Genomic DNA, 25,820 nt, shown 5'->3' on the forward strand with positions numbered 1-25,820 from the left:
TGTGAGCAGTGTGATGCCCATGACCACAAGCAGCCTGAAACATGGCAATGTCACTCACAGGACTGCAGAATCATAAGGGTTGGAAAAGACCTCTAAGATCACTGTCTGGATAGGTGTGAGGAAGTGGAATAAGCCTCTTTACACTGTTATGTGACAGAGGAGGTTCTAGGAGCTAATGAAATTACTGTGGAAAAAAGAAGTGTACACAGAAATGCTTTGATTACAATAAAAAATTTATTTTGATTCATATCATACTGAAAAATTAAATAAATAAAATGTCAACCAATGATTGTGTGAGACTCCCCTCCATTAGAGAAAAAAAACCATAATTGATTGTGTAGTCAGAGAAAAATACAAAGAAAATCTGGTCATGGGAGGGAAAAAGTGCTCAAGAGATTTGGCTTTGGTAAAAAACATAAAAAGCACTCAAGGAGTGCTTCACAGATTTTGCAGTGGTGGTAAATACAGTCCAAGAGTTTGAAGCCTTGACAAGTTGTTAAATGTTTTCCTTGGTTCTTTTAAACCAAATAAACCCAAAAAGTTTCTAGCAGGAAAACAGTCTTCAATAATGGCAGTGGGAATTAATTCTTCCCTCAGCATCACTTGTTGGTATCTCCTGATTCTGAAGGCAATTGAAAGAGCAGCAAAATTGTGGGGAACTGAGACAAGAATCTAGCACAAGTCAGCTGCCTATAAGGACTCTAGAAAAAGTTTCCCTGGAATAGAAATGTGATAGCACAGACTATTCCTCATCCTACACCTGGAGAGATACACTCTCTTCTCTCCTTACACTGGAAAATGGACATCAGTGGTTCACAGTTACTGCTTGCTGTTGGCAACAAAATTAAATGGGAATTGCAGCTTGTTCCATGATGAAGACACTAAATATATCTGCATGTATGAGCCATGAGGTTTTATATGTGCTGTCAGAGGCAGAATGTTCAGGGGAAAATGGAATTTTTATTAGAAAAGCAAAAGGAAACTTTCAGAACAACACAGACTAGAATATATCTGGCCTCTTTTTCTACTATTTTTGATTCCAAACTGACCCCGTGATAAAAAAAAAAAAAATCATTAAGGGGATAAACCACCATGAGTTTTCTTCCAAGTCTTTCTAAAAATGACTGAAAGAGCAGTCAATGTTTCTGAATTACTAATATTTGTCCATGAGAAAAAAGAAAAAATTAAGTACTTGAAGCTCCAAAATCCAGCCACACTGTGGAGTTATCACTGGCATCTTCCAAGTAGTCTTTTGCCTCTTAAACTTGCTTTGTTTGTATTACTGCAGCACCTCACCAGAAGCATATTGATTAACAGCAATTTAAACAAGCAGGAATGTTTAAACCAAACGAGCAAACATGGTTCAGGTAGTAATGCTTCATTCTTTTACAAAGGACATGGAGCAGCCAGTAAGCCCATCAAATCTGCTGTGCCTGTGACATGCAGGTGAGTTCTGCTGGCCACCATGCTGGGAAATGGCTTCTTGACATAAGGATCATGAACAGGTCTCATCTTGAGAGAAATCATGATGAGATTTGAAAATCCTGCCCTTTCCATATTGCTGAACTGAAAGGTCACACCAGGTGAGGGAGCTGGATGCCCCACACAGACATTTGGCATCCTTGGCTCTTTATATGCCACGAGTTCAATAGTACTCACATGGGTAAAGCAGTTCATGTTGGTGAGCGGTGCTGTGGCCCAAAATTCCAGTTGACCATGACATTGTGCCATGTATTGCTGCCTTGGAGGCACCTTACTGGCACCAGCTGGTGCAGAAAGACAAGGGTATAAATCCTGGATGAAGCACATCAGTGCTGAAGGGCTTTCACCAACCTCAAACACTCATCTGCTTGGCCATTCTGCCACAACTGGTGCATAGAGAGGAGAGGTTTCGATGATTTGGCATAAACTCCAACCAATGTGATACATTAAAAATTAAATATGCCATTTTTCCCAAGCCTGATCAAAAGTCCCTTGAAGTCTGTGGCAAGAACTCCTCTGGCTTCCCCAAGGCTGAAAGTGGGTCAATAATCCATGAGTCCTGTTTTCATGATATCAGGAAAAAAAAGACCACTGTTTTCCATTGTTCCCTGCCTTGGATTTGTACTTTATCTGTCCTTGAGGCTTTAATGCGTCGATTCCAGCAAAAATCTGTGGATATAAAATCTCCACTGTAACTTCCCTCCTCTCACTGCCAAGAGGTACTGACATCCATATACTCATTCCTCCAGAGATGCACATGATTTTGAAGTCTCTAAGATCAGCTTGTGCAGATTGTGTCTTTGTAGGTGCTGCTACAGAACAAAGATTGTTAAAGTATTACTAGTTGATATCCCAATCCATGATTTCTTTTCCATTTCAAATAGAGACCTTGTAAAGAGATACCACATTTTAATTTTTTAAAAACTTAAGAAGAAAATTTTCTTGGGACTTTTGAATATTTTCCCTTAAAAAAGGTAAAAGCTACCTTTAAAAATTGTCTTGCGTGCATTTGTTCAAATGCAATATAGGAGTTGTTATTATAGGTTTCTACTACAAAAGCATACCAGACATAGGCTAAACTTTGGTTAATTTCCCCCCCTTTTATAAAAAAGTTTAATTTAGGGTTTGTCATCTTAAAAACAAAAATCACATCTGTTGCACAGTTATAAAAGGCACATATAAATGACTTGAAAAAAGTCCACTTTCCAATCTTAAACTGATTAAATTAAAAATAAAAAATCCAGAGTATTTTCCACCAAAAGAGAACAAAAATTACATATAACCAAATGAGACAGACAAGTGGCTAAAAAGGCCATTTTTTCCCCTGGAGTTTTCAGTATTATTTTCTCCATCATTATGGCTGTGTAGGAAGCAATATTAAATAATACATGAGACGATTTCATATTTTCTAGACACTATCAATGCAAAATGAGGCAATGGTTGAAACAATTACTACTCCAGGCAACTTCATCATGTTTTTCCTTAATACAGCATGAAAACAGAAGTAATAGAGAATAGAGAAGAGACGGTTCAAAAAGAAGATCAACAGCAGAAGTGAATTCATTTCTTTGAGGTAATCCTTAGTATGATGTTCACAGCTGCCTTAGTGGGTCTTAAGTCCCAAAAGTTGTTTTCACTCTTCTTCAAGGATTTCCTGTCTTGCTTGTGGAGAGAACGGACACACAGACAGCAGTTCCTGTGCCCAGGTTTCCCCTCATTGCAACAGGCAGATCTTTCATCAGTAATTCAAGAATCAAGGTGTAGAGCCTAAGTAGAGATTAGTTCATTCCCACAACTGATTGATAGCTCCCAGCTATCCATAGACAGGAAATCATGTGCAGTTGGAAGCCGGTCCTTGGCCTCATTCCCTGCAGTGTGAGATGCTCCAAATCCACCGCAGATCCATGCATTCAAACCTGGCTGGTGCCTAGATCATCTTCACTGAGCTTTGTTCTGCTGCATGCTGGAAATTGCAGCCCCCACTTGTTCCCGTGGCCAGGGTCATCTGCCCTTGAAAAACTTTATTTTTTCAATGGAGGCAAGAGTCAAAGTTATATTGAACTCAAAATCCCCATCATGGACGCCTGTCTTGCGGAAAGCCCCACCTGAAGTGTTGTTTTCCCAGTAATGGTGCCAGTGTCCTTTGCTGTCTGCTCCAAAGCCGTACACATCCACCTAGGATGCAAGGGAGAACTACTGTTATTGACTGGAAAGCAATTACTCTTCATCTGAAGTGCTGAAGAAACTCTTTATTCTCAGTATATTTACAGGCAGCAGCACCTGAGGTCCTCAGTGGTGTCCCAAGCTCTTCTGGTGCATGACATGACCACAGAGAAACAGCCCAAGGCCTGTCCAGAGAATGTGACATCCTAAGCTATGCCAAGACACCACCAGACCTGAACTCAGAGGGAAAAGGAGATTTCTATCCATTAATTCTGGTTTATTTGCAATATGAAAATGCATTCCTATCCCTTAAGCATGACTGACCTCAACAGATCAGTGGCTTGGGATGGGAATTGCCTCTTTAGCTGATGCAGGCCACAAAGAGTGAAAAAAATTTGGTTTGCTCCTGGTCTTCCAAATAATAACTCATGTTTACCACACTTACATGCTTGATTATATGATATTTGCAGTCACTTCAGAGACAGATGGATTTTATGTTCTTTGCACATGTATACACCTACAGCCTCTCCTCTCCCGAAGGCTCGTTTGTTGATGGCTATGTCTGTGTCCTCTAATGGTGAAAGTCCAAACATCACAGCTGATTTATTTAAACTGTGAGTGGTGATATGTCTGGCTGTATTTGAATGGGTCATAGATAAAAAACAAGCTCCCTAAACCACTCACACCCAGGCCCACTCAAATATGAGCTGTTTTTAAGTTGGTTTTGGTAATGTCAGAGCCCTGGTTATTGCCTGCTTACCATAAAACAGGCTCCACCCAATCTGATGTGACTATGATAAGAGTTTCTTCCAGTATCTTTAGGAGAATTTCCATCACTTCTCCAAGCAACACAGGCCTGGGTGACCAAAACTCTTTCATCAGCAGATGTGTGTCCAGGACAGGGATTTTGCCAGCAAAGTGAGATTTATCCCCCATGCTGACAAGCTCAGGTTTGCAGGATTTTGTAGAACTAACCTGGCCTTAGAGCTAACCTCTAACTAGATGAGTCTCCAGTCACCTTGGAGCACCTCACATCACTCAAATTGGGGAATTTCCCCAAGTAACTGCTGGAACAAAGGCATTTACTATAACCTACTGTAAAAACCCAGAAGCCTGAGTTTGAAAATACAGCGAGGCAAAACCTAATTGAAACTTTCACTAACAAGATGGGCAAAGATGCCATTCATGTTTAGATGTGTTTTGATACCAGTTGAAATCTCTGTTTATGTTTAATTATATTCTCCCAGAGTGCCTCGTAAACCCTATGACTTGATGACATTAAAAAATCCGTCACTGTCAGTTGAGTGTGTCTGCATGTTTCTGAAGAGTCTGCATATGTTTGAAGAGGCAAATGGCAGAGAAGGTGGAGAGGGGGAAATAGGCTGAGTGAGTGGCCAGGGGTTGTTCCTGGCTCTTCAGTGTGAAATGTCCTGATTTTTTATCCATATATCCAAACACAGACAGACTTTACCTCATCACACACATGGAGAGCAAACATCAAAGACAGAAGGCCTGTGGAGGGGTATCTGCCATGATGCTCGAGCCAGTTTTCATAGATGTATTTCATAAAAGATGGATTATAAACCAGGATCTAGGCAAAATTGGAGAGAAAAACTCATTAGTAAAATACCCTGGGAAAAAACAATGGTAGCACATAATTCCTAAAGGACACTGGGGTAGGGGAGTGGGTAAGAAAGGAACAGTTATTCCTTGAGGGCAAGTGAAAGGGAAAAATAAGTCTCATATTAAGTGCATTCAGGAATATTCCCCATGTGCAGTTACACATGAATAGCCCTTCCTTGGTCTTGGTATTCTTCCTGCTTACAGTAATGGAAATCCTGGAGATTCCTACTGAAACCAATGGGTATGAAACAGCACAAGTGAGATGGAAATCAGGCATTAGCCATTCAACTCTCCCTTCAGCACCCTGCAGGTGAGCTCTGGGGAGTTGGAGTCCTGAAAAAGGCAAGCATGAGATGCCATGACACGTTCCATAGAACCATAGATTAATTTAGGTTGGAAAAGACCCCTAAGATCATCACTCCAACTGTAATTTGAGTGGGAACATAGGAGCAATTCCCTCTTCCACACAATACACCAGCCATGTCTTGGTATCTCTGTAAGTACAGATCTAAGGAAACCAAGGGCCAAATGTAAACTATCAGGAAGCCTATCAGGTCATGTAAGCTTCTTTTATCCTGTTTCCTAAACATGCTATTTTTCTATGCTGTATACCTTTTTCTTACAAGACATAAAAATGCATTTTTTATCTCACAGAGGTCATCTCACAGAGACAGAGCACTTAAGAACTGAGAGTACAGTAAATCCAAGGACTGGTGGGAGTCCTTGCTTTCAACCCCTCCCCTGAACGAGGCAGAGGCTTTTCCCTCCATGCTGTGTTTGTAATTAGAGTGACAGCATTTCAGTGCTATCTGGTTAGCTGCAAGGCTTTTCCTTTTTCAAAGTCAGAGGTTAATTGCTGATATTGCATCTGTGTGTAATCTCTTCTTGCAGGGCGTTTTCCATTGCACAGTGTGGGAAGAAATACAGGCTTCTCCTCTCATGCTCAGGAAGCTGCTACAAATCACCATACCCTGGGCTGCTGCCACTCAGCTGTGATGCGAGTTTAACCACCTGCCCTGGTGCTTCTCACAGGGGTTTTGCAGAGGTTGTCATGTACCTCACAACAGGTAAGGATGAGCTAAGGGATTATTTAATGCACCCTAGAGGTCCATGGCTTGAAGCAAAGAAAAATAAAGTGGTACTAGTTCAGGGTCTCACCTGAAGCCTTTGGCAAAACCTGGCCTCTTGAATGAAAGATGTGTGCTTTAGTTTGTAATTTTAATGTTATGGAGCTAATGTCATACTTTAACAGCCCTTGATACACCAGATGCCTGTACTTTGAAAATCTGTCTCTCCAAAGACTGAGAGAATGAGACCTCTATTTTTCTGGAAGCTCCATGGAAGAGGTTCTTCCTCTCCCACACAGCCTGCCTCAGTTATATCCTCCAACCATGCAGCTACAACAACAGGAGTCTTTGCACAGTGGCTAAAGTTCCAACATGGGAATTAACATCTTGCCCTGTGGGAAATCCTGCCTCCAGCCTGTCCCTGTGCAAAGCAGGGAATGTTCCCTGGTCTGTGCTCTCATGCAAACTGTGCTTGAACATTGCCTGTGAGACTTGTAACATACCTAGAGCAAAACCTTCCTGGACTTGGCCTGAGCTCAACCTCCAAGCTTGTTTAATTGGGTACAGGTAATTATTGCAGCTGTGGGTCAAGAGCCTACCACGAAGAATTCTCCACTGACTTGGAAACACACAGCTTTATTTGTTCAGAGTTCACTTAGCTCCTTATTACAAGGAACTGACTGGGGAGTGAGAAACATCCTTGGTGTTCAAATATTAAAATTATTTTTAAAAACCTCCAAAGTCTCTCCTCAGTGTCATTACATACAAATGACTGCAACAGGTGGGAAGAGAGCAATTGCTGTGGAGGGCAATGCTGCACTTTTAATGTCCCTGAGCATCACCAGAGGAAGTGATGCAACCTTCAGAACAGTGTTCATGCAATGGCATAGCCAAAAGAGCAATTTCTTTCCAACCACAATTATTTAGTAGTTGATCTATGGCCTAAACGGCACACAGGAGCCAAATTTTTAGCTTAGCTGAGCCTTGTAAAGCGTCTGTATTTTGGTTTTTTTATGAATATATTTTTATGAATGTCAAGGGCTTGCTTGGATTCTTGCTGTCTCCCAGAGAAGCAAAAGGCCTACAAATAAATAAGCAGAACAAATCCACAAACCAGCATTTCTCACCTTTTCTTTTTTGACTTTGATTTTCCGTGGAACTGGAACATACGTGCTGTTAAAGAAAAAAGAAAGACAGCACCATGATAAATAAAACTCCAAATGTAATTCCAAAGAAAGAATATTCTTCAAGAACAGCAATAAATTCAAATTATTTGAAAGTAGTAAATTCAAGAAATTGTTGTAAAATGAGGCTGCAATTAAGTAACACAGCAGGAAAAGAACTGAGCTGTCACTGAAGCAATTTTATAGGAAACCACTAAGTTCTTAAATATTCAAGTTAATTATTGGCAGTAGGACACCAAAGATTTAGTTGAGAATACACTGTAGAGTCAATACTATGTGGAGCTCGAGACTTCTAATTCTTAGATCATTACAGTTGCAGTCTTTGCTCTTTGATGATGGGAAAGACTTCCCATTTAATTTCTTGGCAGAAAAAACCCTTCTCCCACCAGGGGGAGACTTTTCCTCTCCTAATACTCGGCGCTACCTCATGATTTTCAGAGTTGGTGGCAGCAGAGCTCACCAGTTCTGTGGTTATATGAAACTCAGGCATTCCCAGTACACAGCCCCTCATCAGAAAGCTATTTCCCTCCTCCCCAGGGCGATGCTGAAGGCTTCCTGCAGTTTCCAGCATAAAATTTCCAAGTTACACGTTATGACTGGGTTAAAATCACGAGTCTTGTCTTGCAAATGAAAAAAACTTTTATTCCCCACATCTCATGCACAGTGTGTGCTGGCATTGCACAGCTTATCACGAGTGCTGTAAGAAGAAAATCTTCCTGAATTTGTTTCATGTGAAAAAATTCTGGTGAGCTGGCCTTGTAATTGGAATATATCCCAAAATACATCCTGCATACTTCTTATATGGGTTGTGGTAAATCACCAAAGCCTTCTATTAGTTCAGTCTCAGTGTTTTCACTTGGGTTTTGGTTATGACAAGGTTCCTGTCATTAAGGTCTTATTTTCTTTGAACCGTGGAACATCATCACTTTTAAAACTTAGTCTAAATCTTCCCAAACTAGTGGCGACCTGGCAATGTTCTCCTGACCTGCAACCCCAGCTCTGGGATGGAGGCAGTGAGAGAAGTGATGGGTGGTTCCAACCCTCCTAAGAGCTGATGCTATTGGGGAAAGGGACACTCATGCAGACTTCTCAGGGACACTCATGCAGACTTCTCAATCTGATCTCTGCAAATATGCCCTTGCAGCTGTAGCCCATGCCTGACCTTGACCAGCAAATCAGTAAACAGTCTTGGTGATCCCATATCCTTTTCGTGCTTATTAGGACAAAAAGGGTTTCTTTGCTGGTAGAATCTCCTCAATATAATAAATAAACAGTCAATCTTTTCCCACAAGGTGATGTGGAGGAAACAAGAGGGCTGTATTTCATGGATAGATATAGTAGAAGACCAAAGAGATGGGCATGCAGTGTTCAAGACAATACTGGTGGACATCTCTGGTCTAACCAGGAGACTGCTGTAGCTCTTGTCAGAGGACATATTAGTAATTTTAACCAAGGGCTATTTCCTTCTTTCAGAAGAAATACCCAAGCCCTGCTGTCACATGGCTGCAGAATTTCATAAAATCACACAGAAGACATTGGCACACTGATTAAGACCCCTGCTCTTATGATCCTGTAAAACCTGGTCTGCAGGGCAGCCAGGGAGTGAGAGACCCTGGAAGGTGGAAGTACCACACAGGAGTGGGACAGAGTGATACCTGTGATGAAGGTAACACATTGCCTGGGAAACATCTTCCATGAGCCACTGTGCAGGACTCTACTGAACTCTGTCATTGGCCACCTTGTACACGACATTTACTGGAACCTCGACCCAGGATGTGCAACATTTTAAGGAATACAGTAATTGTCTTTGCCAAACTAAGTGGAGTTTTTTTCAACATGCAGATTCCTAAAAGACTTGCAAGTGAAGGCAACCAGGGTAAATATATGGCTGATGAGGGCCTGAAAGTTTCCTATCCTAGAAAAGGCATTTCTTATTCTTTTCTGGAACAATGCTTAGTTTTAGAGAGACATTTTGAGATGGAAATGCATCAGTTAAATGGGACTGAGAATGTCTGAGAGAATCAATCAGCTATCAATTGAAGCTAATATTAAGGCAACCTGCAGTTTGGCTTTTGTTTTGAAATGTAAAAATTGCAAGAATTATGATAATACTAAGAGGAGAATATGTTTAACTCACAGGTTTTGTGTTTTAGGAAATTCTTTCATTTGGATGAAATACATAAAATTAAACACTGTGTAAAGGTCTAACCAATACAGGATGCTTATCTTTTTAGCTATGAGTACACTCGGGTTCTTGTTAGCCTAAACTCAGCTGACACTATGCAGCCTGTGCACACGGAACAATGCCCAAGCAGACTGGGGTAAGGACATAAGTACTTCTTCTTTCTAAAATACTGACTTTCAAATGTGTTTTATTTTTATTTCATGCCTTTTCCTCTTTAAAATTGTGCACTCAACAATTTCCTTACACCCATTATCTGACACTGTGTGTTTAATGCATGCTCATAGGTTAATTCTACAAGGCTAAAATTATGCTATGTACATTGCTATGATTTGTATGCTTATGATTTTCTGCTTTTATTATTCCAGCTTATTAATTATGCAATTTCCCTGCTTTGAGTATGGCAAAAATCTTAAAATAGTTGTATTTCTTTCATGTGGTTAAACACTCACACACTAATTTATACCAGATGCTTACCAAGCCCATGTATACAATCTAATTATAAATATATAATATATCCTGTAATTTATTGAGCAAAGATGTTTTCCCTTTCATGTGCTGTGACTGCATTGCGGTCAACCAGCCTTCCTAATAGGCTAAGAGCTCACCTGAAATCAGAGCAGACCTCAGAGTTCAGTAAGTACCAAGAGCTTTCTCCTGGGGCAGGAACAGACAGTGGATCTGCCTGCAAAAGGTGTGTCCATGTAAACTATAGAACACTAGAATCATTTCCTTTGGAAAGACCTATAAAATCATTGAGTTCAACAGTTAACCCCGCACTGCCAAGTCATCACTAAACCATGTCCCTGAGTGCCACACCTACACATCTTTTAATTCCCTTCAGGAATGGTGACTTCCACCACTCCCATGGACAGCCTGTTCCAGTGCTTGACAACTCTTTTGGTGAAAAAAATGTTTTTAACATTCAGTCTAAACCCCCCTGGTGAAACTTGAGGCCATTTCCTCTTTTCCTGTTGCTTGTTACTTGAGAGAAGAGACCAACCCCCACCTGGCTACAGCCTCCCTTCTGGGAGTTGTAGAGATTAATAAGGTCCCCCCTGAGCCTCCTTTTCTCCAGGCTGAACATCCCCAGCTACCTCAGCTGGTGCTCCAGACCCTTCCACAGATCCACAGCTTTTATCTGGACATGCTCCTGCACCTCAATGACTTTCTTGTAGTGATTGGTACCGTTTTCTAAGTGTGCTGATTTTTCCCAGTTATGACTGTGTCTTGAAGATGGGTTTTTTTAAGACAATTTATGACTGTGTGTATTAAATGCTGGTGATGAAAAAGGTAAAAGAAAGCTAACAGAGATTTGTTACAAGTTAAGGGAATCTTAATAAGAAATTGAAAGAATCTAAAATACATCTACAAAGAGAGAAAAGAAAATGAAGAGAAAATAAAACTTTATTTGCTTTTTCATCAAAGAGTTCCAGTTAAAATTGCAAAGTAGGTCTTATGCCCAGTCAACACACTCAAGACACACTTTTCCAAGTTTAAATCTTCTGAGACTTTGAAATTGGGAAAAAAGTTGAAATGTCTTGAAATATTTCTCCCTGGAATAAAGCAATCTGATCTGCTCTTGCTTTCTATGTGTAGCAGAGTGTCACCAGGCAATCCCACAAGGCTGTGGTTTTACACCCAACAGACAACCTCACACACAGTACAAATGTCACATATTTCATTCTCTGGATTAGGAAAAGCCAGCTTACAGGAAGGAAGAGAATCTGCTTGCAGGCTTCCAGAAGAAACATGCATTTTGATCACATTTCTAATTCTGGTGCTGCCATAAATCAACCAGGAGACAACCTTTACTTCTGACAGCACTCAAAAAAGAACTGGAGAATAAATTCCAGTGTGTCATATTATTGCCAAGTAGAACTCTTGAATTTAAGGCTAAGACATGCAGGTGACATGCAAAACATTGTTTCCTCTGCACAGTTCTCAATCACGTTCCACCGGGAAAGACAGACAAAACTCCTGACAAACCTGTCCAGGGGTGCCCGTCCTGTGGATGGGGCACTACGTGCTGTGGTCTGCATCTGCTCTCTGCCTCAGGTGAGCAACCTGCACACCCCTCTCTGCCTCCTTGTCCTCTTCTGCAAGTGTACTGACTCCCAACGAACCAGAGAGGAGGACGGATGAGCAGAAGCCCAAAATGAGGCACTGAACCCCAAAGCTCAGGAGGCTTTAGATCAAACTGGTCAACTCCACCAACAAAAACTCGCCTTCTCATTTCTCTCAGAAATGGGGATGTAAGGGACTGGATCTTGATCTTTGCCTCAACAACCACATCATAACATTAAGTTTTTCCTAGAAATCAAGTGTCAGGGCTGAACTCTGACTTGAGAGGGTCTGTAAAGCATGCCTAGGCCTTATCAGAAGCAGGGATTTACCCCACACAGGCCATTATGTCCTACAGCAACATGAAGTATGGAGCTCCCACCCCTTGTCCCTGCCCTTACTCACAAATTGATGGTGCCTGTGGTGAGAGCGGTGACAACCCAGCGCAGGTCCAGGGTTTTGAAGGGGATCAGGATCATGCTCACATTTGCTGCCAGCTCTTTGTAGCTCTCAGGATAAACAAAGTGGTGAGTGGTCTTGCTCCCAACATCTGATTCGTAGCCAGCAGTGGGGGCACGGTTCATTCTGCAGCCCAAAAGCAAGAATTGAGACAGAAGAGGAATGAGGTAAATACAAACACATGGGAACCATCATTAAGTCATTTGCTTGAGGTGCAGGAACATGCTCCCATGCCTAAGGGAGTGCTCTATGCAGGGTCTTCAGACAGACCTGACAGGGTGTACGGGTCCTCAGGCAAGCTGGAATGATCATAACCCCTGCAGTTAAACAGTAAATGAAAGCTCAGCTTCAGTGTGGAGCTTCTTGGACTGAATAGGAGTGTCTACCAAGCAGATGTATCTCTGAGCACATCCCTGCATTCCCTTTACAGCCAGCAGACAGCTGATCAAAAGAGTGGTGAATCCATGAGGACACATCTCACTTCATCCTAAAGCTGCATCCTCCCCCTGATGAGAAAAAACATTGCCCTGAGGTACATCAGCTAGACTTCTTGCAGTTCCACTTCCCCCTATCTATACAGGTGTATTTGAATGTCTAGGGTCAAGGTAATAAACCACGTTATGTGTGACGAGAAGCGGCAAATCTTCCTTATGGTTCTCCCATGAAAAGGCATCACAGCCACAGCAACAAATACAGGACCTGCTGCTGACCCTTCATTTACTCAAACCTTACTTTTACTTTGTAGTATGTCCTCCAATGTCTGTAGATACTCAGGGTCTCTCAGCACACACAAGGGGGGCTTTAGGTAACCCTGGAGTCAGCGCACGGAAATTTGCCCAGGGCCACCAGAGCTCAGTCAAGACATGTTGACCAAACAGAGCTACCCTACCTTATGCTGGATGTATCACAGAGTCACAGAATCACAGAATATTCAGAGCTGGAAGGGACACACAAAGATTACAGAGCCCAACTCTTAAATGGACGGCCCATACAGGGAACAGAGAGGGGGTTTCTGAACTCAGGTCTGCAGAAATGCCTCTATGCCTGTGTTCACTTCTGAAAGCCAATCTGGGAACTCATCAGCATTTCTCTGCCTGACACTTTAGTTCCTCAATGGCAGAGATTTGCATATTTCTGTGGTACAGCACAGTGCACATTAGAGACCCCCAAAGCAACTTGCATGAATCCATGGTGCTGTGCAATACCATGGAGAAACCTCCCAGTTGTCTCTGAGCAAAATGTTTTTTTCTGCAATGATATTAGCTCAGTTCCTGGCAGAAGCGCAGGGAAGACAAGGAAGGATGTAGCTGACGAGGTAATGAGGAGCATCACACATTGCCAGACAACATGCTGCCCTGGTTGCTGATAACAGGAAAGGCAAAATCTGTTTCTCAAGTCTATGCCAGGCTGTGTTATTGCAGTTCTCCCCCAGGTGAACTACTTAAGTTTCTTCTAAGTCCCTTCAAGGGAGTTATTAGCATAGTCAGAATATCCTGCCAGCCTGTGTGGATCTGTTATTGAGTTCCTGGTTATTGGCTTCCCTGCCAGCGACCCACACCATACTTTGCAGAAATACTGGAAAAGCACGGGACTCTCTGTGTTTTATCTTGAGATTAGTCAGTCAAAGGTATAAAACACGGGGGTTTCTTTCCATCAAGACAAAGACAAGGGTGACATCTTGGTTATCTTACAACCTACCCTCAGGTCTATGCACCTTTCCTACCACCCAAAGTGCCATATGGCAGAAGGCAGCATTCACACCCAGTCTCAGCAGGAAAGATGGAGCAGGAACTTCCTTCTGTCATGAAAGTAGATAGTTACACAAATAAAAGTGGGCTGGGACATGTTGTTTGGAAGGAAAGGTGCGCCCTCAGGCTCCCTGGCTCTCCCCTGCACTTGGCTGTACTGACAGAACATGTGGAAGTGAATTTCAAGTCACCAGAGATTTTGTGTTTAATGCACAGAGGGGTCACCTTCTCTGCACAAATTCCCACAGTGAACCCTAAAACCTTGTGCAATCCTTTCAGATCTGGCTTAAGATTGCTGAAATATCAATTGGAGACTGGAAGATTCACTAAGCCACCAAGAATTCTGCCCTTGCCAGGGATGGATGGCTATGGGATGGGCAAGGCCTCAGAGCAGAAACATGAACCTGAATGAGTTACTCTTTAGTTACTACTACCAGCTTTTGAGTCTTACTGCATGAGTCCAGAAACGTAGTCCAGGCAATATAAGGAAGTCCACACAGGAATGGGGCTGTCTCCCCAGGGAGGGACACAGAGTTAAGCATAAATGCATCACATCTTTCCACATTTGCAGCTGCCCCACATTTACAAGCTGTAGGAATAATGTTGAGGGCTCTCCCCTTCCTTCATGAAGCTGAAGGCCAGGCTGGCTGCCTCTGCCTTTGGGGAGAGACTTTTGGCAGGAAACAAGACATGGAACTGCAGGCAGCAACTCCTGATATGATTTGTGAAGATTTATTTGTCACCTGAAGACTCTATGCCATGTTCAAGCCACATCAGAAGCCAAGGTGGCTTAACGGTTCAGCATTGATCTTCTGCTGTTTTATTCTTGACTTCAGTGCACGCTTCCTACTAAAGGTTTTCTTGCTTCTGAGAGCATAATCCCACATGTGGCATTTTCCATAGCAAGCCCTCCCTTCCCGCCCTTTATTGCTCTCCAAATTGTACTGCGCTGGCAGCTGTGGTGTGAAAGGCAGATGACACGCTGGAGACTAACTTAGTCCAGATATTTTGGCTGCTCTCTGAGTGATGAGCTCTGCTTACCTAGTTCCTGCTTGCCTTTCAGTGGGACAAAGTAGCCAACCTTGTTGCCTCGAAAGGGAGAAGCAATGAGATCCCTTACAAATTACCAGCAGCCAAACAGGTGGTTCCTGTCCACTGAAAAGTGGCTTTGGCTTCCCCACCTCACCACTGCTTAAGAATGAACCAGTGCAAGAAAGTCAAATCTAATACAGTCAATTAAATGTCTAAAAGATCGCTTGTGAGCACTGGCTGCAGAAATAACTTTTAGTCATTAAGTGCAAATCTTTTTTATCCTATATTTTTTAACACAGGCAATCATAGATTGTGCAGAACAAGCTACAGTATCAATACCTATTAATGTTTTTTTTCCAAGCTAAAACATGAGGTCCTATCTCCAATACACACAGTTTATGTCCCTGGAACTTAGACTTGATTTAAGTACCAGGTTTCACCAGATAAACCATTAAATCTTGTTTACTCACTTGTCCCCTGCAAATACCAGTGAATTTTAGACACAAAGGCATCTGGAGCTGAGGTGGTTTTTACTCACCTGAGCACAAAGTCATGGGAGTCAATATCCTGGCCGTACTGAGACTGCCGGAGGTTCCCAGAGTTGCCCACGACGGCGCAGCGCCTGCAGGTGTAGGATCCCCGCTCCTGCAGCGGGTCCCCGTCCCCGGGGATGACCCCAAACAGCTCTGTGAGAGTGGCGTTCAAACTCTTCGGAGTTTTCTCTCCTTGCAGTTTCTGTCAGGGCGAAAAATCGCTCCAGGTTACCAACCCAGGCAGCTTTTCTCTGAGCTAGAGGTGGCTTCAAATGTCTCCTCAAAGCCCATTCCTGAATCTACCTACAGATACCGCCTTCTGCAGTAAAAGACTTTGGGTTGGGAGACAAAGCGTGAAAAAAATCAGGTGGAAAACCCCTTAACTTTTTAAACTTGGCTTCCTTTTTCTCCTCCTTCTCCTCAGATTCATATACTTCCTCAGTATCTATCCATGATAGAACAGATCAAGCATTTTCCCCAAGGCTGGCCTTAGCAGAATAAATGTTTCTCTGGTGTTTATAAGCTTCAACCCACTCTGGGTCAGGTATCTTCTGCTAGGTCATGTATAAAATTTCTTTTAACTCTCCAAAAAAGGACAGAAAAGTCTCAGGGAAGCTGATGAAAGACAGAAGTGACTGATATCCCTTCCACAAATTTTGGCATATGCCAGGAGTGGAAGAGGGAGCTGGGAAGTGAACTGTGGAGAAACCAGCTGCTCATGCAATAAGAAACTCTAGTAGAATTAGCCCTGAGGGCTGGAGATACGAAATCATCTAAAAAAAATCTCCAGGATGAAGAAATCCACCCGGACCTTGGTCATTGTGGCTGTTGCCATGGAGGGAAACTGTTCTGTAGCAGCTCTGTGGTGCATGGTGGAAACAATGGCTGGATTGGGAAGGTACAGGCAAGGTGCAGGGCAGGTGATGGTCAGGCACTCCCTTTCTGGGGATCAGCTCTCTGAGGTTTCCTGAAGAGGCTGGGAGTGCTGGCAGGCTCACAAACAGCATTGCCCACCCTCCTGGTGCCACTTGCTTCCAAGCTCACAAAGGGAGAACGGCTCCAGCACAAAATGGACCAAAAAGGCTCTGGCTTGCTCTGCCAGCCCAGGGCATGGAAAGACAGGGAGGGAGAGAAGAGAAACACCTTTTCCCACGACTCCCAGGAATGGCCTTGGGTAATTTGGCTTTAGTTTCCCATGAGTTTCCCTTGACTGCACCAGGAACTGTTGTCCTGCTATCTCCCTCTCTCACACAAACACAAACAGGTGCAGCAGTGTAATTTTTGTTTAAATTCCATGTTGCCTTTTCACAGGACCTTATTTGCACTGAAGTGAACAACAGGTCTCTGGAGCTCAGAGCTACAGGATGACATTGAGGCCAAGAACTTGAAACAAAGACAAAGCAACATTGCATGCACAGGCTTAATCTTACTACTGGACTGCACAAGGTGATTAGGATGCAAGGTAATTAGGATGAACAGACAAGCACTGTAATTATGACCATGTGTCTCACTATTCAGTGCAAGGCTGAATTATATAAATAAAAAAGGTAATTTCTAAATTTGTATGTGATGCAACAAACACATAACCACATATCTAAACTCTTGTGTGGTCTTTATGAATCCAATTTAACCTGTTCTTACTCTGAATACGAGAAAAACAATGTTAGAAAACCTGCAGCCCTCAAAATAATTAGAGACTTCATAGAAGTTACAGTGCAGTACAGGTGTATAATGTAAAATGCAACTTTTTGAAAAAGGAACTTATTTTGAGTTATTTGAACACATATTTGCATACACCCAGGTACACTTACTCTCTGTAAAGATGAGCTTACTCTTAACCGTCCTTAAGAAATGAAAAGGAAAGCCACCAAAACCTTATTCTTGAACTGGTTTTGCCTAAGAAAATTCAGAAGAGGAAGGCAATTTTCAGAAAATTTTAAGTACCTGGGTGCCCTTTTTAAGTTAAATTTTCTTTTCATCCAGAATGATAGCAACAGAAAAGGACCTGGAGGTTTGATGCATTTTTGCTGCATTAAAATGGTAAGAAACATCCTGGATAGGCTCCTCCATCCTGTTATGTTTCTGTCTAGAGTAATTCTACTGCAACCAAATTGAAACATGGGCACCAACCTGGAAGTTGGACACCACTGTCCTACAATCCCTCTGTTGCACACAACTTCCATGGGAAAGACCATTACTAATGTTAGAAATTCTCTCAGTGATCTCAAATAGGGTGATGATCTTATTGCACTGTGTGATGAACACCCATACAATGAGACATCTGTTCTTAACTCATTTTAAGTGCTCTGTTTTAATTTCCCAGTGATGATCTGATTGAACTATACTTTTCAGGCCTAATCTTCTATCCACACTGGTTGGTCTTTGATGTTTCAGCAAAACAGAGAAGAGGAGGCAACAAAGCTGGTTAACTCCAAGGCATATTCAGCTTGTAAAAGTTCAGACTTAACACGCAGCCAGTTCTGTATTGCACAATGTTTGCTTGGCTTGACAAAAGACCATTTTAATAGCATTACAATTACAAGCCGATTATAGTTCACTTTCCCACACCAAATTTTTGTCCTATTTTTTTGAGTATTGTTGTCTTTTTCTTTTTTTTCTCCTTACCAAGCTCCCACCTGTCTGGCCTTTCCCCTAAATCAACAAAAGCACTGAGTGAAAGTCTGTCCATGCTGTACAAGGCAGAGCCATAGCAGTGCCATGTGGCTCTCCTAGAAGAGCATCCTCCCTCCAAGTGCTGTGTTGGAACCCTGAGTTCTGAGAATTTCAGCCTTTCAGTGCTGACAGACAGTGATCACCAGAAGCACACTGCATTTGACCTGAAGCCTTGGGAAAGGCTCCTAAATTGTGTGATAACACTGAGGTTGTTGCTGTGTAATTAAAGTTATATAACTGAGTGGCATATGTAGAGATGTAGAAAAATTAGGTTTATGGGATATATGTAACAATATGGAGGATTTTGGGTGTGGATTTGTTCTTCTTCTTTTCCCCTTCCTTCTTCACAAATCTGGGTGTTCTGGTATTGGGTCAAAAAACCTGCAGTGCGGATCATGAATAGTTAGTTATTGGATTATAAGTAAAAATAAATTACTTGGCATTCCATAATTGGGTAAATTGGACCTTAAAAGGCCTTGGAAGTTAGAACTCATGTCCATTTTCTACCTTGTTAACTAAGAGGCACATCCCATGCAGCTGTGCTATAGATAAGAAAATAATAAATATCTAAGTCCAAAGAACAACCTAGCATCCTCTGCTTTTTAATTTGAACTCTGAGTAAAAGAACTCAAGAAACAGAGGCAAAAAGAAACAAAAACGAGAAAATCAACAGTGCTGTAGATGTGTGACACGGATATGTGTATGGATACAGCTGCTAGAAGTGGCCTTAAATACACTGAAATACTTGACCCCCTGTGTCCTGAGTGAAGTGGCTGCTTTCTTCAGAAGTCTGTGCAAGTAATACATGTGTCTAAAGAAGCAGTTTAACTCTTTGCCCAAGACCATAAAGCATCTTAATCCACCTTGTGTGGGTTATAATCTTATATCATTTATATAAAATATCACTGGATTACTAAACCGTCCGGCTTCCCTCCATAAAATATTTGTGCATCACTTGAGAGTCAACTCTTCACCTTAGGTTGTTAAAAACTGTACTTGGGAGTTCAGATTGAGAAGTTTCCTGAATCATCTCCCAGCCTTAGAAGCTCCCCATTTCACATACAGAAGTTAACTAGCTGGTTTTGCATCTTCTTATTTTAAAAAAGCAAGCAAAAGAAAAAAAAAAAAGAAAAAAGAACCCTCAAAGTTTATGCACTCTTTCTTTACCCATGAATGGCTCTCCAAGGAAGAGCCCGTTGTTCCTTCTCTCATCACTGTGCACACCCCCACTAAGGATGACATGGGATTTGCTGCTTTTATAAACTTCTCAGAAGGCTTCACTGGGCTCTCCAGTGCCGCCACATTGACAGCATTACCAAGCAGCAACACCCAAAACCTGGCTAAGGGGTTGCAAAGGAAGAGTGTGAATTCAGCCAAGGCTGCTCAGAGCTACTGGCTTGGAACTGTGAAGACACAGCTACAGTTATGGAATCACAGAATGGTTTGGGTTGGAAGGGACCTTAAAGATCATCCAGATCTTACCCCGTGTCATGGGCATTGACAGCTTCCACTAGACCAGGTTGCTCCAAACTCCATCCAACCTGGCCTTGAAAACTACCAGGGATAGGGCATCCACTTCTCAGGGCAACCTGTGCCTCACCACCCTCAAAGGAAAGAATTTTTAACTAATAATGCCTAATCTCCAACGTACCGTGTTCCAGGTTAAAACCATTCCCCCTTGTCCTATCAGTACCTGCCCTTGTGAAAAGTCCCTCTCCAGCTCTCTTGTAGCCCCTTTAGATATTGAAAGGCTGGAATAAAATCTACCCAGAGCCTTCTTTTCTTCTGGTTCAACAACCCCAGTTCTCTCAATTTGTCTTTACAAGAAAGGTGTTCCAACTCTCTATCTTCCTGGCCTCCTCTGGATTTGCTCCAAGAGACCCACATCCTTCTCATCTTGGGGTCTCAAAGAAGTCAAGAGAACCTCAAAGGAAAGCCCTCCTGGTGCCTGTGCATCCTGCACCCACAGCCAAGTTCGGCAGCATATTAAACACAATTGCAAAGTCCCAAATTATTAGCAGGTAGAATAGATTAGCCTTCAATCACTGGCATGATGGAGTTGCAGACAGAACATGAGTCAAGGCAGAACCCTTGTGGTGGACAGACAAGTACAACTGTGGGTCTGGCAGCAGCCAGCACCAACAAGGCAACCCTGCCAACACAGCCAGGCAGCCTGGGGGAAGTTGGGGTAGCAACACTGGTGTTTGTGGCTTTTCTAATTCAGTTTTTACCTGTTTTTAAATGATAAAGAGGAAATACAGCCCCATGAGAATCTCTTTTGCACAGCTACTAATTGCCTCACTGCAGCAGTTTGGAAGCATTAACACTCATGCAACACCTTCCAGCTATAAGACTAATCCTAGCAACAGTCTGGTGGGGCAAATCCAGGTAATCTCCATTATGCAGACTCAAGGAGAACTGAAAAGGAAACCATCAACTTTAAAAATGCCTCTTTGGTCTGGAAAATATGGCTTTATTCTAGTTACATGTAATGTCTTTTAATTACTATGCATCTAAGAGTTGAAGGGGAAAAATACAGGGGCTTTCAAGAGTTTGGGCTTTGTTTACTGATTTATGTCATTGAAAAATTTACATTCTCAAATATAAATATTAGTTTTATAAGTGCATATATATTGTAAATAACACACAATAATATGCTGAGTTGTACAATTTCTGACTTCCATGGCTGGTATGGGTCACCTCTACACTGCACTACACCACTACTACTACTGATCCTAGTGCTGAGAGAGACATGTGAGCTTGGACCACCTCATCCATCTGTCCTCACCATAGGAGGAGCAGCTCCAGCCCAGCTGGACTTATGTGGGGGTTGCCAGTGAGGGTAAGAGGTAGCCCAGGGTCAGGTTCTTCCAGTATGTCCAAATCTGCCTAAATGTCACACTTGCAACCACGCAGCTCAACTGCAGGTGGGACTGGGCATGTGGCAGGCACTGGGACCAGAGCCTGGGACCTGGCCTGGGTTGGGTACCACCTTCTGCAGTGATCTGGTAGCTACATGCTACCTTCAAAGTACTGAGGCCTCTCTGTTGCTTTCAAAGTGTCCCCGTCAGTGTCCCAGTTTTGAAGGAAACTTCTGGTGATCAAAGTATTTGGACACATTTTCCTCAGAGAGCATTCAAAATGCATGACTCAGGTGCCAAGCAGCTCTGTTGCTGCCTTAAAGATCAGTGCAGCTGCCCCAACTTCCCCAGCACACGTGTTGGGTGGGGAAGCCCTTTTGTTTACTGGCTGGATAGCAAATTTTTAATTTTTATTACATTTTTCCTACAAACATAATGAGTTTAAACCAGTATTTTCTTTTAGATATGCTAATAACATGGCTCCAAGATCTGAGCTTTCTTCCAAAGAAAAGGCAAAACCCTCAAATATAGTAAGACTAGAGATAAAAATTCTTAGAACATGATAGTTTATGAAAAATGTTCTACAGAGAAGATTGCCAGGAAACTCTGAGTCTAAATTTACTTATCACAACTTCAATCCTCAACATTTGGATTTAGAACAGCAGGTTCTGATCTCGTATTTTTAATACTTTCTGACCACCAAGAACAACGCATCCCCCTCTGAGAACAAAACAAGGAAACGACAAATAAATGCTGTGCTTTGTTACAGCATGTAATTCTTGCCAAGTTTCCTTATATATGGGTTACTAAATTTAGTGAGAACATCCGCAGCAGTTGTGTCATGGTAAAACAATGGAAAACTTGCAGGTGAACCAGCTCAGGGAAGTGGCAAAGAAAATATAAACAGAAAGGAATGTATCATGTAACACCAGGTGCCACCTTGCAAAAACACTCTCACAGTCCCTGAACATAAGATGAGGGAAGGCAGAGGAGAAAGAGAGAGGGAGGAGGCGAGAGACAGGAAGGGTGAGAAAGAGAAAAGGGAGGGAGGGAGGAATTTCTAACAAAATGTTCACGGCCTGAAGTGTTATTAATGCCCAGATCCTCCCTGACAGTAGAGGATTCCAATTCAACTTTAAGTCACAAAAAGCCCAGAGCAGCTGCAGGAGTGTACGCAGGAGCAGAATTTGGGCCATTCTTTGCTACCCAACTAAAATAATGAAGGGAGAGTTTATCAGCTGTGTATATTTAAGCAAATGAAAGGCACGGAGCTGTCCTGACAACATCCCTCTTGTTTCCGTGAGCAAAGAAACAGCCAGGTACATTTTCAGGTGCCTTCTCTGGGGCAGCCCTGCCCCATGCAGCAAGATGAGCCACTGCAGGGACGGTGGCACTGACCTTCTCTCCCCTGCTCCATCCCACCTGCACAGGTGGTAGCACTAAACACAAACATACTAAACACATACACAAACCGTTTTGTTCAGAGCAGGCAGGAAAAATTCCCTCCAAAAGGTCACATCCTACCACACTGAAAATGTTCAAACTGTATATTCTCCAAATAAACCATAAAGCAGCCTGGCAGCCATGTGAAGAGCTGTAGGCAAGTGAAACCACCCCATTCTTCCGTCCCAAATGTCACTTTGTCTCCAATTAGTCTCTGAAATTGACTAATGACAATTGGTCATTAGTCTCTGAAATCAGTCCTCACTGTCCTAGTACTGGAGAGACACTAATGCTGCAGGACTATTTGGATGAATAGCACTTATTCACATCTACAGCAACAGGGTTAAGGGGGAGGGAGGGCAGACTGAGTCTGGCGGACAGACAAGGGCTCTGCCTGTGTTTAGAGCAAGCACATCACATGGGTCTCCCCATGACAGGTAAGTCACAGCTGTGCAATAAAAGAGCTCCAGTGCATCTCAGAGTTTCAGTTACAGCTCCATGAAACCACCACGCTGCTGGAAATCAGCTCCTGAGAGTGAACACAGTCATTCCTCCCCTGAAAAGAAGTTCGAGCAATCTCTGGTTTCCTCATGCCTCATTTTTATGTACTAATATAGCAAAACGTTACAAATTACTGAGTTGGCTAGGCATGCAAGAGTGAAACATGGCCATGAGCAATGTTTTCTTAAAGACTGGCTTAAATCTCAGAATTGCTTTGAAGATGAGCCTAAAAATGAACAGCGAAAAGGGAGTTGCCCTCAGGATGCAACTGGGAATTATTTACTGAAGAAATGACACTGTCTTGGAAAAGCTTACCCAAAGCAACATGTACATAAGGAATTAGTTGCAATGAGGAGGTGAGGCCATGTCATGCCCGGGGTTTACCCAAAACTCCTCTTTCAGGACACTTTCTCAATCTACTATGCATTAGGGCAAAGACTTTCAGTAAGTAAAAAACTTTCTATGCACAATGCAGTTATGGGGGACATCAAAATATTTCATATATCCTGGTTGAATATTGAAAAAGTCTAGGAATCTTAGGAGATTTATTTTTACCATCTGAAAAAAAAATTGCTTTGATTTTGTATTCTGAAGTGGTGTATTCCCTTTGAACTTGATCTGAATAAAATAAAAAAAAAGAATGAAAACACTAAAACATCGTTAGACAACCCTGAAAATTAATGAACAGCTTTTGTTTGGAATGGGGAGGGGAGACTTTTGACTGTTCTGAAAGTCTATTTTTTTTTCATTTTGCTGAAAAAGGAACAAACATCCTCCAAAAGAATCCGTTTCAGGTTGAGCTGAATTTTTAATGCACTGGTGAGGCCACACCTTGGGTGCTGTGTCCAGTTCTGGGCCCTTCACTTCAAGAAGGACACTGAGGAGCTGTAGCAAGTCCACAGAAGGCAACAAAGCTGGTGAAGGGTCTGGAGCACAAGTCCTGTGAGGAGACTGAGGCTGAGGGAGCTGGGGATGTTTAGCACAGAGAAAAAGAGGCTCAGGAGTGACCTTGTCACTCTCTACAACCACCTGAAAGGAGGTTGTGGCCAGGTGGGGGTCAGCCTTTTTTCCCAGGCAACTGGCAGCAAGACAAGAAGACACAGTCTAAAACTATGGTTGGGGAGGTTTAAGTTGGACATTAGAAGGAATTTCTTCACAGAAAGGGTGATTAGACTTTGGACTGGGCTGCCCAGGGAGATGGTGGAGTGACCATCCCTAGAGGTGTTTGAGGAAAGACTGAATGTGACATTCGGTGCCATGGTCTGGTTGACAAAGCAGTGTTCAGTCACAGGTTGGGCTCAATGATCTCAGAGGTCTTTTCTAGCCTAATCGATTCTGTAAATTGAGGAAACATTGCTTCTTTTTTTTCTGTTTCACTACAAGAAGGAGCATCACATATTCAGACTTCTGTACTGAGTCCCAAGCTTTTTCTTCTTATTAGTGTGGGGTTTTTTTCCCTAAGATAGAATGCATTCCAACCTCATGCTTAAATCAGTGAGTTCTGAGTGCAGAATGCAGTGTGGCTTTGCTCATGGTGTCCATGAGTAACCTCATCCTCTCATTACTGAGCTCAGTCTGTCCCCTCCTCTGAAAACTGCCAATTGTTAGATCAGCCCAGCTCCCTGGTGAAACCTCAAGCCAGGGCAAGGACCTGAACTTGCCATCTTCCCTTCTCAAGGCTCCAGCAAAGCCCAGCTAAGAAGCATGGGTACCAGTAGGAAAAGTGTTGGGAAGCTGCAAGAAAAACCACAAGCAATGAGAAATCAAAGTCATGGCCAAAGGGCAGGTGAAAGGATACAGCACCTGGAGTACATATGACTCATTACAAAAAGGAGAGTCTCATCATAAAACAATTATATCATTTACACAGCAGTTACAGATGTCAGAGTTAAGTGGCTTTTATTTTTCACCACTAAATGCAACAGCCAGTGGAGTGAGAATTGATGAATCCGATACAGCCTCATTCCCACAGTACCTGACAACCCCTCCAAAACCCAAACTTCCCAACTACAATAGTGGGTGGGTGCCTGTTGGAGAGGCCCCCTCAGGGTGCCAGAGAAGGCCTGAAAGCCCAGAATTCAACAACAAGGGTTTGCTCTCTGCAAGACACCAAATTGCAGACTGCTGGTGTGCTCAAAGAAGGGCACAGGGGACTATTTTTCCAGAAGAGGGGCAAAACAAGTGCAATGAAACTGTGATTTCACTGTGATCGCTGCAGTGGAATCTGCACTTTAGCACCTTGGCTGCACAGCCATGAGTAAATCAAACAACTGATGACGTGTTTCAAGAGAACATTAAAGGGGCTTTTGTTAGGCAAAACAAAAGGATGCATCTTTTTCCCTTCTGTGCTGTATAAACAAGGCATCTGCTCACTTTCACGATGCTTGGATCAGGCGTCAAGGGGCAGCTGGACCACCCTGCTCAAGGATACACTTGGGGTTGCTCCTTCCCAGTGACCCACAGCCACCTCTGTGCTTTCCAGATCTGTTTTACAACATCAGCCACAACAGAGAATGTTCTCATACACATGGAATTAATAATTTTCCATTTAATCCTGCTAATTATTTACATTTCTTACAGTAGGGAGAGCCCCAGGAGAATTACAGACATCACAATTAGTTTGATTTTCTACCTCAATGGATGCAAAAAGCCCATCTGAAGCAGAAACAGACGGGTTACGGGTTACGAAGCCTGGTCTTTGTAAGAGCTGGGAGAAAATGACAGTATTGACATTTGCAAATTCCAAAGCTACCACCTAACTCTGTCAGGGATTTCTCTAGCTTGGAGCAAGTGAAAGTGCACTCC

General features: G+C 42.7%; 1 protein-coding gene across 7 annotated transcripts in view; it reads right to left on the bottom strand.

Moving 5' to 3' along the window:
* Window positions 1-215: 215 nt before the first annotated feature.
* Window positions 216-25,820, bottom strand: part of ST3GAL1 (ST3 beta-galactoside alpha-2,3-sialyltransferase 1) — a 78,445-nt gene continuing 52,840 nt past the window's right edge. For all 7 annotated transcript variants that reach the window (XM_069005518.1, XM_069005520.1, XM_069005519.1 and 4 more), the window contains 5 exons: window positions 15,543-15,739; window positions 12,171-12,350; window positions 7,463-7,508; window positions 5,117-5,236; window positions 216-3,657 (listed from right to left, as the gene is read on the bottom strand). In XM_069005518.1, the coding sequence (XP_068861619.1) occupies window positions 3,484-3,657; window positions 5,117-5,236; window positions 7,463-7,508; window positions 12,171-12,350; window positions 15,543-15,739 (717 nt within the window). In that variant the 3' untranslated portion in view covers window positions 216-3,483. The remainder of the gene's footprint in view (window positions 3,658-5,116; window positions 5,237-7,462; window positions 7,509-12,170; window positions 12,351-15,542; window positions 15,740-25,820) is intronic.

Source organism: Aphelocoma coerulescens, chromosome 2 (assembly GCF_041296385.1).
Source record: "Aphelocoma coerulescens isolate FSJ_1873_10779 chromosome 2, UR_Acoe_1.0, whole genome shotgun sequence".
Classification (NCBI taxonomy): Eukaryota; Metazoa; Chordata; class Aves; order Passeriformes; family Corvidae; genus Aphelocoma; species Aphelocoma coerulescens.